The sequence below is a fragment of the Taudactylus pleione genome, unplaced genomic scaffold, assembly GCF_031769625.1.
Source record: "Taudactylus pleione unplaced genomic scaffold, aTauple2 ptg000894l, whole genome shotgun sequence".
Classification (NCBI taxonomy): domain Eukaryota; kingdom Metazoa; phylum Chordata; class Amphibia; order Anura; family Myobatrachidae; genus Taudactylus; species Taudactylus pleione.
The window spans coordinates 347,927-361,113 of record NW_028285295.1 but is presented as its reverse complement, the minus strand read 5'-3'; the positions used below and the strand labels follow the sequence as shown (position 1 = coordinate 361,113).

At 47.0% G+C, this 13,187-nt stretch overlaps 1 protein-coding gene across 3 annotated transcripts in view; it reads right to left on the bottom strand.

Moving 5' to 3' along the window:
* The window catches only part of EML5 (EMAP like 5), a 256,157-nt gene that overhangs the window by 154,661 nt on the left and 88,309 nt on the right, over positions 1-13,187 (bottom strand). For all 3 annotated transcript variants that reach the window (XM_088459090.1, XM_088459091.1, XM_088459089.1), the window contains exons 5-7: positions 10,391-10,576; positions 6,431-6,566; positions 3,684-3,885 (exon numbers count right to left, since the gene is read on the bottom strand). In XM_088459090.1, the coding sequence (XP_088315216.1) occupies positions 3,684-3,885; positions 6,431-6,566; positions 10,391-10,576 (524 nt within the window). The remainder of the gene's footprint in view (positions 1-3,683; positions 3,886-6,430; positions 6,567-10,390; positions 10,577-13,187) is intronic.

Genomic DNA, 13,187 nt, shown 5'->3' with positions numbered 1-13,187 from the left:
TGCGGCATAGTGGGTGCAACCGGACTGCAAATGGGCGTTCCCATGAAAGATAAGTGTGCCGTGGGCATGTAGACGGAATTGCGGCATATTCAGAGATGCGTCTGATTTCTGCTGGATCGCTGGCACCAAGGATAGGGCTGGTGGAAATGTGAGCCAATTGTGATGGCGGCTTCGTTCACAGGCGGATGGACGGAGGCCACCCCCAGCCACATATATGGAGGTTACGCCGCATACAGGCAAGAGCCACATTCCTTTAAAAAAAAAAACACCCATATGTGGCTGATGAATGAGCCCCTTTATCTTTTATAACTGCGTCAGTCACAGCGTAGGAAGGCGGGTTACGGGCCCTTTGTGCAGCGTAGGGATACCTAGAAACCGGCAATGGGTAAAATAATAGGTGATGTTACTCGGTGTATCAGGTCACCTTTAAGGAACAATGACGATTGGTCTCTCTCTTCGTTGCTTTTTGTTTAAACAATCTTTAAAAACATTTCTACTTGTATCCCGACAGCTGTTCCTATGACTTGTGCTCTGAATTCAGGTTCCTGCATTTCTGTATACATATTAGAATGGGCACTATTACAGGTAAGTCCTGGTTACATGTAATGTAATGTGAAAAGCTGCATACACACACACAACGATTTTTTTAATGATTATCGTTAAACGATATCGTTTAACGATAATCGTTTGAAAAAATCGTTCACTTTCTGAGTCAAATGATGAACGATTATCGTTCATGCGCGTTCACGTTTGTAGTTTGTAGTTCAGTCAGACTTGTCAACTGAACGATTTTCATTAAGGGAATATGCAAAAATCGTTTGTAGTTCATAAAAATCGTTCATTACACTTTAAAAAATCTGACAGATAATCTGAAAGATAATCTGACAGAAAATCGTTCATAAAATCGTTGGTAACAAAATCGTTGTGTGTGTATGCAGCTTTAGTATTAGGGATGTTAGGGACCCATCTGCCCTCAGGTGTTTATAATCACCAGCCCAGGTTCCTGCATTTCCGTGTACATATTAGAATGGGCACTATTACAGGTAAGTCCTGGGTACATGTAATGTAATGTGTTAGTATTAGGGATGTTAGGGACCCATCTGCCCTCAGGTGTTTATAATCACCAGCCCAGGTTCCTGCATTTCTGTATACATATTAGAATGGGCACTATTACAGGTCAGTCCTGGGTACATGTAATGTAATGTGTTAGTATTAGGGATGTTAGGGACCCATCTGCCCTCAGGTATTTATAATCACCAGCCCAGGTTCCTGCATTTCCGTGTACATATTAGAATGGGCACTATTACAGGTAAGTCCTGGGTACATCTAATGTAATGTGTTAGTATTAGGGATGTTAGGGACCCATCTGCCCTCAGGTGTTTATAATCACCAGCCCAGGTTCCTGCATTTCTGTATACATATTAGAATGGGCACTATTACAGGTCAGTCCTGGGTACATGTAATGTAATGTGTTAGTATTAGGGATGTTAGGGACCCATCTGCCCTCAGGTGTTTATAATCACCAGCCCAGGTTCCTGCATTTCTGTATACATATTAGAATGGGCACTATTACAGGTAAGTCCTGGGTACATGTAATGTGTTAGTATTAGGGATCCATCTTATGGGGGTCACCTTGACGCGGTGGATGGGCACACATGTACTAAGAACCTCACTTCTACCCCATGTTCATTGTAGAGTTTATCAGGATTTTTTTGTCTATCATTGTTCTTATTACCTAGAGTGTGCGCTTGCATTCTATGTCCCCTGTATTGTACTACAAGTCCCAGCATGGCAGCACCTCCTATCATGTATAAAATTAGGGTGTGCAGCCCAAGCCCCACCTAACACCAGCTTACACACATCTACAGGCCATAGGTAACCTCAGAGGGCAGATCCAGGGGACACGTGCAGGAGGCGGTAGTGATGTCATTCGCGTCACCGAGCCCTTCCTGCGCAGCCACGCGTCTCAGGTCATTGTACATCAGTGTCTGGGCCATGATGACAGAAGTGCGATGGTGTCCCCGTGCCCCTGACATTCTGTGTGCGTAGGAAGCAGGATACAGTGTAGTTTGTATCAGAGCTGTGTATACAGGGCGCCTGGCGTTATAGGCTTAGTAGAAAAACTTTTGCTATCGGCACTAACAATAATATACTGTAGATCTATATATGCGTGTGCAGCAAATAAATAGAGGGGATTTTGTCATGATTTGATCAAAGCATATAAGCCTGCAGCCCAGGATCAAGGGACCCCATTTTTCTGCAGGTCCCTAACACTAGCGTATATGCCCAGCACATCATTACATTGCAGTTACATGTACTCACCTCCTAGATACAGAGGGACACATCTAACAGAAAATTTGCAGTATATTATTGTTAGCGCAGATAGCAAAAGTTTTTCTGTTTTGTATACATTTATGGCATTAATATTGCCACGCTGCTGGTACCATGATATATGATATGGGTAAAACCGAGTGCGGGCATATTTCTTTTCTGTTATAGGCTTAGTGCACTTCCCCAATAATATCTGGAACACAGTTTTAAATTACACACAATGACCAAAATATACTGTATGAGGGATAACATGTTCATATATTTACTTCCAAACACAGTACTACAAAGATTGTAACCGATAATACATACATACAGGATGTGTGCTAATAGGAGACATTGGGGGAGATGTACCAAGCCTTAGATAAAGTTGACTGCAATAAGCTAGGGATGGCCATTGGATTTCCATGGTTGAAAACCCATCAATGTTTTTCTTGTAATGATACGATTTTTACCATTCAATGATGGCTCTCTGATGGTGGCAAAGCAATGGTCATTCAATGATGGCTCTCTGATGGTGGCAAAGCAGTGGTCATTCAATGATGGCTCTCTGATGGTGGCAAAGCAATGGTCATTCAATGGTAACATACAGCTGAATTAATCTGTTTAACATTAAGATTGGCTGCTGGTCACTACTGCTCATGCACATTCCCTACACAGACACATCTGTATGTCACAGAGCCCTACAGAGACACATGTAAATGTCACAGAGCCCTACAGAGACACATGTAAATGTCACAGAGCCCTACAGAGACACATGTAAATGTCACAGAGCCCTACAGAGACACATGTAAATGTCACAGAGCCCTAGAGATACATGTAAATGTCACAGTGCCCTATAGAGATACATGTAAATGTCACAGAGCCCTATAGATATACATGTAAATGTCACAGTGCCCTATAGAGATACATATGTATGTCACAGTGCCCTATAGAGATACATGTAAATGTCACAGAGCCCTATAGAGATACATATGTATGTCACAGTGCCCTATAGAGATACATGTAAATGTCACAGAGCCCTATAGAGATACATATATATGTCACAGTGCCCTATAGAGATACATGTAAATGTAACAGAGCCCTATAGAGATACATATGTATGTCACAGTGCCCTATAGAGATACATGTAAATGTCACAGAGCCCTATAGAGATACATATATATGTCACAGTGCCCTATAGAGATACATGTAAATGTAACAGAGCCCTATAGAGATACATATGTATGTAACAGAGCCCTATAGAGATACATGTAAATGTCACAGAGCCCTATAGACACTTGTTTGTCACAGAGTGATATACATACATATCTCAATGTCGCACATCACATATAATAAAAGATGATGCTGGATACCTGACGGATCGGTCATCACTCCCGGTAATGGCCAGCGGTTTGGTGGGGTGGACAGCCAGAGCCCAGAGCTCGCCCTCGCAGTGCCCCTGCATTATCAGGAAAGGTTTATTCCTCTCATGCACCACAATCTCAAAGATTTCACTGTCCTGGGTCCCCACCAGGATGTGGTCTCCCCTCCAGCACACGCTCCGCACAGATAAGCCTGGAGAGCAGATGGCACAGGTTACATGAGGGAAAGAAAAGGCATTTACTATTTGTGACTGCCCCCTGCCATGTATGACCGGAGCTATGTGTGACTGCCCCCTGCCGTATATGACCTGGGCTATGTGTGACTGCCCCCTGCCGTATATGACCTGGGCTATGTGTGACTGCCTCCTACCGTATATGACCTGGGTTATGTGTGACTGTCCCTTGCAGTGTATGACCTGGGTTATGTGTGACTGTCCCCTGCCGTGTATGACCTGGGCTATGTGTGACTGCCCCCTGCCGTGTATGACCTGAGCTATGTGTGACTGCCCCCTGCCGTGTATGACCTGGGCTATGTGTGACTGCCCCCTGCCATGTATGACCTGGGCTATGTGTGACTGCCTCCTACCGTATATGACCTGGGCTATGTGTGACTGCCCACTACCATATATGACCTGGGCTATGTGTGACTGCCCCCTGCCGTATATGACCTGGGCTATGTGTTACTGCCCCCTACCGTGTATGACCTGGGCTATGTGTGACTGCCCCCTGCCGTGTATGTGTGACTGCCCCCTGCCATGTATGACCTGGGCTATGTGTGACTGTTCCCTGTCGTGTATGACCTGGTCTATGTGTGACTGCCCCCTGCCGTGTATGACCTGGGCTATGTGTGACTACCCCCTGCCGTGTATGACCTGAGCTATGTGTGACTGCCCTCTGCCGTGTATGACCTGGGCTATGTGTGACTGCCCCCTGCCATGTATGACCTGGGCTATGTGTGACTGCCTCCTACCGTATATGACCTGGGCTATGTGTGACTGCCCACTACCATATATGACCTGGGCTATGTGTGACTGCCCCCTGCCGTATATGACCTGGGCTATGTGTTACTGCCCCCTACCGTGTATGACCTGGGCTATGCGTGACTGCCCCTTGCCATGTATGACCTGGGCTATGTGTGACTGCCCCCTGCCGTGTATGTGTGACTGCCCCCTGCCATGTATGACCTGGGTTATGTGTGACTGTCCCTTGCAGTGCATGACCTGGGTTATGTGTGACTGTCCCCTGCCGTGTATGACCTGGGCTATGTGTGACTGCCCCCTGCCGTGTATGACCTGAGCTATGTGTGACTGCCCCCTGCCGTGTATGACCTGGGCTATGTGTGACTGCCCCCTGCCATGTATGACCTGGGCTATGTGTGACTGCCTCCTACCGTATATGACCTGGGCTATGTGTGACTGCCCACTACCATATATGACCTGGGCTATGTGTGACTGCCCACTACCATATATGACCTGGGCTATGTGTGACTGCCCCCTGCCGTGTATGACCTGGGCTATGCGTGACTGCCCCTTGCCATGTATGACCTGGGCTATGTGTGACTGCCCCCTGCCGTGTATGTGTGACTGCCCCCTGCCATGTATGACCTGGGCTATGTGTGACTGTTCCCTGTCGTGTATGACCTGGTCTATGTGTGACTGCCCCCTGCCGTGTATGACCTGGGCTATGTGTGACTACCCCTTGCCATGTATGTGTGACTGCCCCCTGCTGTGTACGTGTGACTGCCCCCTGCCGTGTACGTGTGACTGCCCCCTGCCGTGTACGTGTGACTGCCCCCTGCCGTGTACGTGTGACTGCCCCCTGCCGTGTACGTGTGACTGCCCCCTGCCGTGTATGTGTGACTGCCCCCTGCCGTGTATGTGTGACTGCCCCCTGCCGTGTATGTGTGACTCCGCACTGTCATGTATGACCTGGGCTATGTGTGACTACCCTCTGCCGTGTATGTGTGACTGCCCCCAGCCATGTATGTGTGACTCCCTGCTGTCATGTATGACCTGGGCTATGTGTGACTACCCCCTGCCGTGTATGTGTGACTGCCCCCTGCCATGTATGTGTGACTCCGCGCTGTCATGTATGACCTGGGCTATGTGTGTGACTGCCCCCTGCCATGTATGTGTGACTCCGCGCTGTCATGTATGACCTGGGCTATGTGTGTGACTGCCCCCTGCCATGTATGTGTGACTCCGCGCTGTCATGTATGACCTGGGCTATGTGTGACTGCCCCCTGCCGTGTATGTGTGACTGAGCGGTCATGTATGATCTGGGCTATGTGTGACTGCGCGCTGTCATGTATGATCTGGGTCATGTGTGACCGGGTAGCAGTAGTAACCATGCACGGATTTTATGTATTACGTATAGAATCACATTCTACAACAAAGTCATTACAAGCTGCTGGGAATATTGTGTATGTTGTTGGAGACTGTATAAGGACATCTGTGAATGGCGTATAAGGAAGAACCTGCTGATAGACCACAGAGAACACCCCGGCGCTTCCTGAGAATGTTCAGCTCAGACCGGCTGCTGCTCCGTAACAATTTGTGGGACACTGAATCGCAGGAGGTAAAGTATAAGGATAAGAATATGTACTTTTATCTATATTTTTCATTGGTGTTTTATTGATTATAATAATTTCTTTGATATTAATGAATTCCTTCCATTTGTGCTCACTCTCTTTGCTATTCTTATGCTTATAAACCACACGTCCAGCCACGCTGTGTTACCTTTGTATCCTTGGTCTGTTTCCCTGAGATCAATGACAGTAATAGGTTTAAAATGTAAATCCCACAGACGCACGCAGCCATCCCGTCCTCCGGTGGCAAATCCCTCCTCACAGGCGTTCATGCTGAAGATACCGGCCTAGAAGGGAGAATATGGATGGATTAGCGGAAGATCCCTGCCTGGGAGGAGGTGCTAGCTCCCTGGGGAGACCTAGGGGTACATTTACTAGGGTGTGGGTTTATAGAAGTGAAGATGTTGCCCATAGCAACCAATCAGGTTCTAGCTATTATCTTCTAGAAGGTACTAGTGTTAAGTAGAATCTGATTGGTTGCTATGGGTAATAACTCCAGTTCTAAAAACCCTCACTTTAGTAAATATACCCCCTGTACTCTAGGGCTAAATATGAAACTAATGCTGCTCTGGACAGGAATCTGCAGACCATTGCTCTCCATTTACACGCAAGATGCTGTGCATGGAAAATACCAAACGTGATATAAAAAGGATAATAATCATTGTTAGCTACCTAGTGGCTCTGTAGTCCCAGCATACGCTGTCATCCAATAGCCAGAGAGCCACAGATTGCCCAAGCATCCTCTACATCAGTGCTTTTCAGCCTCAACTCTCAAGTATCCCCAACAGATCATGTTTTCAAGATTTTGGTCTGTGGAGCAGGTAGGATAATTATGGGAGAATTACTGATCCAGTAACAGAGTAACTCACCTGTGCATGACTAAAGCCATCCACAAAACATGGCCTGTTGGTCATAGGTGAGGACTGGAGCTAAGAGCCACTGAGCTATGTGTGTCTGCCACGAGGCAAAAGAGGAACAAATGTCCCAATAGGATATTTAGCAGAGCCCAGGGACAGTTGACAGGTAAGATATGTGGGGTATATATGAATTGCTCTATACTCAGTGTTTCTGCCCATCTACAATAGCTAGAGGGTGAGTAGGGGCATCAGGGCAACACTATGGCCAAATGCAGACCTCCTGTACAGCAAGCCATGTGCACTGACCACCCGTGGGGACGCAAAAGGGAACAATAACAATATAGGCCTGAGAAAGACAAATAAACGCTTATAATCTTAACCAAAACCATACCCGGTAAATAAAAGGGACTTCTGTATAGGTGGAAGAATCCACAGAACCTCTTATTAGTTCAAATGATTACAACATGACCTATCATTAACACCAAACCCCCAGCTAAGCGTTACCGACCCAATCTGCACATTCTGTAGTAACATATAACAATATTACATCTAAATTTCCCCATCGTGTATCTACGTAACTTAGTCTATTAATCATGTAAATACAGTAATCAGCACTAGAGGTCAGCCCCTCCCATCTATCATGGAGCACGATGGCTGACAAGTAAATCCTTTGTTTCACACATTTAGTAAGGAATTTAAGGGAAGTGAGGGGGGAGAACATAATGGGCCTCACTCACAGTCACACATATCTCCGACTGCAGCCGCATCCAGCAAAAGTTTCGCCTATTGCGCATGTATCATTCAGTGGTGTGTACGTCAGCCGTCTCTATACTGCCGCTAAATGGCTGATTTTGTGTGGCACCTGGGCAGCAATAATGTGACTGAGCGCAAGAGACCCATCGCTGGGTGTGTGGCCGGAGTTACTAACTATTATGGGGACAGTGCAATCACAAATATATACGTACGACATGCGCGCACACAGGTGTATTAGCATTTAGTCAGCAATCCTTCCACACTCAGAATGTGGCTGCATTCCTCAGTAATATGAATGGCCAGTTGGTGCTCTGCCGCTACCTCATGAGTCCATCATATCTCAGCTACTTATAGGAAGAAGTCCTCAGCAACATAAATGGCCAGTTGGTGCTCTGCCGCTACCTCACGAGTCCATCATATCTCAGCTACTCATAGGAAGAAGTCCTCAGCAACATAAATGGCCAGTTGGTGCTCTGCCGCTACCTCATGAGTCCATCATATCTCAGCTACTTATAGGAAGAAGTCCTCAGCAACATAAATGGCCAGTTGGCGCTCTGCCGCTACCTCATGAGTCCATCATATCTCAGCTACTTATAGGAAGAAGTCCTCAGCAACATAAATGGTCAGTTGGTCGCTCTGCCACTACCTCACGAGGCCATCATATCTCAGCTACTTATAGGAAGAAGTCCTTAGTAACATAAATGGGCAGTTGGTGCACTTCTGCTACCCCATGAGTCCATCATATCTCAGCTACTTATAGAAAGAAGTCCTCAGTAACATGAATGGCCAGTTGGTGCCCTGCCGCTACCTCACGAGGCCATCATATCTCAGCTACTTATGGGAAGAAGTCCTCAGTAATATGAATGGCCAGTTGGCGCTCTGCCGCTACCTCACGAGGCCATCATATCTCAACTACTTATAGGAAGAAGTCCTCAGTAATATGAATGGCCAGTTGGCGCACTGCTGCTACCCCATGAGTCCATCATATCTCAGCTACTTATAGAAAGAAGTCCTTAGTAACATAAATGGGCAGTTGGTGCACTTCTGCTACCCCATGAGTCCATCATATCTCAGCTACTTATAGAAAGAAGTCCTCAGTAACATGAATGCTGATGCCCTGCTGCTACCCCATGAGTGCATCATATCTCAGCTACTTATAGGAAGAAGTCCTCAGTAATATGAATGGCCAGTTGGCGCTCTGCCGCTACCTCACGAGTCCATCACATCTCAGCTACATATAGGAAGAAGTCCTCAGTAATATGAATGGCCAGTTGGCGCTCTGCCGCTACTTCACGAGGCCATCATATCTCAGCTACTTATAGGAAGAAGTCCTCAGTGATATGAATGGCCAGTTGGCGCTCTGCCGCTACTTCACGAGGCCATCATATCTCAGCTACTTATAGGAAGAAGTCCTCAGTGATATGAATGGCCAGTTGGCGCTCTGCCGCTACTTCACGAGGCCATCATACCTCAGCTACTTATAGGAAGAAGTCCTCAGTGATATGAATGGCTAGCTGGTGCTCTGCTGCTACCCCATGAGTGCATCATATCTCAGCTACATATAGGAAGAAGTCCTCAGTGATATGAATGGCTAGCTGGTGCTCTGCTGCTACCCCTTGAGTGCATCATATCTCAGCTACATATAGGAAGAAGTCCTCAGTAATATGAATGACCAGTTGGCGCTCTGTCGCTACTTCACGAGGCCATCATATCTCAGCTACTTATAGGAAGAAGTCCTCAGTAATATGAATGGCCAGTTGGCGCTCTGCCGCTACTTCACGAGGCCATCATATCTCAGCTACTTATAGGAAGAAGTCCTCAGTGATATGAATGGCCAGTTGGCGCTCTGCCGCTACTTCACGAGGCCATCATATCTCAGCTACTTATAGGAAGAAGTCCTCAGTGATATGAATGGCCAGTTGGCGCTCTGCCGCTACTTCACGAGGCCATCATACCTCAGCTACTTATAGGAAGAAGTCCTCAGTGATATGAATGGCTAGCTGGTGCTCTGCTGCTACCCCATGAGTGCATCATATCTCAGCTACATATAGGAAGAAGTCCTCAGTGATATGAATGGCTAGCTGGTGCTCTGCTGCTACCCCTTGAGTGCATCATATCTCAGCTACATATAGGAAGAAGTCCTCAGTAATATGAATGACCAGTTGGCGCTCTGTCGCTACTTCACGAGGCCATCATATCTCAGCTACTTATAGGAAGAAGTCCTCAGTGATATGAATGGCTAGCTGGTGCTCTGCCGCTGCAGGATCCTCTAAGCTTTAGCTTTTCCATTTACTCCATGATACTGATGGTAAAGGTCCTATGAATAGGCTACAATCAGCTCTGCATGATCACTAATTGCACAGACAGGCTTCACCAGTAATGGACACTAATGGTTTAAGAACATCACTATGTTTGATTAAAATCTGTTTTCGGTGGGTGGGATTTGTCTCCATTCTCTATGGGACTTTGTGGAACATGGAAGGTACATAAGATAAACTCACAGCGTGTGCTCCTTGGATTGTCCGAGCGAGATTCAGCCCTTTCCACACATAGATGTCTCCATTCAGTGCTCCAGAGTAAGTCACCTCGTCTCTCGCACATGCCAGGCACAGTATAGTCTGCAAGTCACCGGTCTTCCCAAACATACCTCGTTTCGGGGTCAGCGAGTTCCCGCACAGACTCCAGAACTGAAAGCACAAGAATATTATTATGGGCTAGATAAGCTGTCATAGGAGGATTATAATGGGAGCAGGACAGAGGGCCTGATTCAGACCCGTTTGCTATCTGTGTAAGCTCGCTGGATGCGTATGCAAATTTGTCAAAGTGACGCCACGGGAAGCGAACCCCCCCCAAGGCATAAGCACGCCCACCATGTCTTAGCGAGCGGCCACTTTGTGTATGCGTATGCCAAATCGCACAGGCAGAGCCGCCCACCAGACCGGGTCATCTCCAGGAAGTGTATTACAACATTGGTACATCGAGCACCATCAGATGCTAATGCAGCGCTTGTGATTGCCTTACCCTACCGCAAGCATTGTGAGGAAATCAGTCTAAAACAAAGGCATGTGACGTGTACTATGACGCTGCGTGTTAATTATGCAGGCCTCTAAAACGGCATTGAAACACCCAGGCACGCCTGCGTTCGCATCTCCAACTGCCCGTTATTAGTGTCCTGCCCCTGTTACCACCCACAAACGGCCTCTCCTGTCACTCATTACCCTGGGCTGCCTTTGCTGGGCGAGCGAGAGGGATGTGATCGCATTGTGTAGCTCGCGTACGCGCAGAACGAAGCGTGCACATGCGCGTATGCAGAACATCGGGCCGCTTGCGAACGCACAGCGCAAGCGAGCGGCTCTGAATCAGGCCCAGAGTACACAGGTTTCATGGACAGGAGAGTAACAGCTCAATTATATTAAATGAAGTAATATAATTGCCTTGTTCCTTTTTGCAGGTCATTCCACACGGATATCTACATTGGTGAAGAGGACAGACTGACTGGTACAGGTAAGTATGTGTGATTGTTGTATGTGTGTAATAACCTTGTACTAGCTAAGGTGTGTGTGTTTTGTCATTATTTATCTATTTATTTTACAGTGGAGGTACGGGTGCCAGCCGCTTGCTTGCACTTGTAGTTACACAAGTGCCAAAGGGCAGGCATTCTGGCACCTGTAGTTCCACTTTAAAATACAATAGTTTACTTTGAATGTACACTCTATTACCCCCATACCTACAGCCCAGGGGTGCGAGGATGAGTTTTCGGGAGAGGGGGGACCCCTTTTTTTGTGGGTCCCCACCTCCCCTGAGATCCCCGGCTTGGCCTGACCGGCTTGCGGTAAGAATGCTTTGGCCCTGGAGACCCGGTAATAGGGTCTCCTGGATGTGGCATTACACCCCGGTTGGTTTGGGTCTGGTGCTGGTTTTAAATATAGGGGGACCCTACGCAATTTTTTTCACCTATATTTAAAATCAGGACTGGCCCTGCAGCCAGGTGCTGGCACCTAAATTACGGTGGAACCCTACTAATTTTGTTCCCCGTAATTTTTGGAACCAGGACTGGCTGACAAGTCCGGGGCTGGCTATGCTTTTGGGGGAATGGACCCCCACAACATTTTTTTTAAGAATTTAGGGCGGGATGTCCTAAAGGGGAACATGTGGTAAAACTCCTGAAAATGCAGCTGTCAAGGGTTTTATCGCATTCCCCAAATGTACTAACCGCTTCGCATCCCTAGGTAATGCCACCTTCAGGTGGCGTTACCCAATAGAAGCATATGGGCTTCTTATCGCGACGCTCCTGGCTGGGAGGGATCCGATCAGATCCCTCCCATGAGCCCCCGCGGTCCGCGGACGACTTCAGGGTGTTCATCCCGTAAGTCCCTCTGCCCGGCAGCATCGCAAAGGACGGCTCTTATTGGGAGAGCTGTCCTTTGCGAAATTCTTGGTACATACTGCGGTAATGAACCGTGGTATGTATCGGAGGTCAGGTGGGATGTACCGCATCGCGGAAGCCATGCTTAGTACATCCCGCCCTTAACCCGTTTTTTACAGGTCTAACACACAAGCAGCCTGCACATACTGTATCTCACTGATATGTGCAGGCTGCTAGCTGGGGTGAGTAATCTCATCATCAACTTGGGAGAGATATCTCGATCCACTTCACCATCGGCCATATCACTTTCAGCTAAACTCACTTCTTAGTAAATTTGAGAGATGAAAAAACGGAAAAGTCACCAGAGATTCGGCGATGCAAATCGAGATTAAAAAAAATATATATATATATACTCCACCATTCTTGATTCTTAGTAAATTTACCCCCAGATTCTTTGGGGATATTGTATGTGCAAAGGCATTTAGTACAGTGGAATAGGTGAGAGGGGACCAATGCTGGCCTAGCACAGTAAGGACAAACACAGCTTATACATGATCATTAACTTGCACTTTACATGGTAAATGTAACTTATTTATTAATTACACTTTCCAAACACAGATAAATTGTCTTCACTGTATGATACTTCAAGAAAAAACTAAATTGTGTATAAATTGTGCAATGTAACTTAAGAATTACTAACACCACTGTGAAGCCTCATCTCCTGGTGTAACCCAGGCCCATATACTACTGCTGCCTCCCGGTGTAACCCAGGCACATATACTACTGTTCTCTCCTGGTGTAACCCAGGCACATATACTACTGTTCTCTCCTGGTGTAACCCAGGCGCATATACTACTGTTCTCTCCTGGTGTAACCCAGGCACATATACTACTGTTCTCTCCTGGTATAACCCAGGCACATATACTACTGTT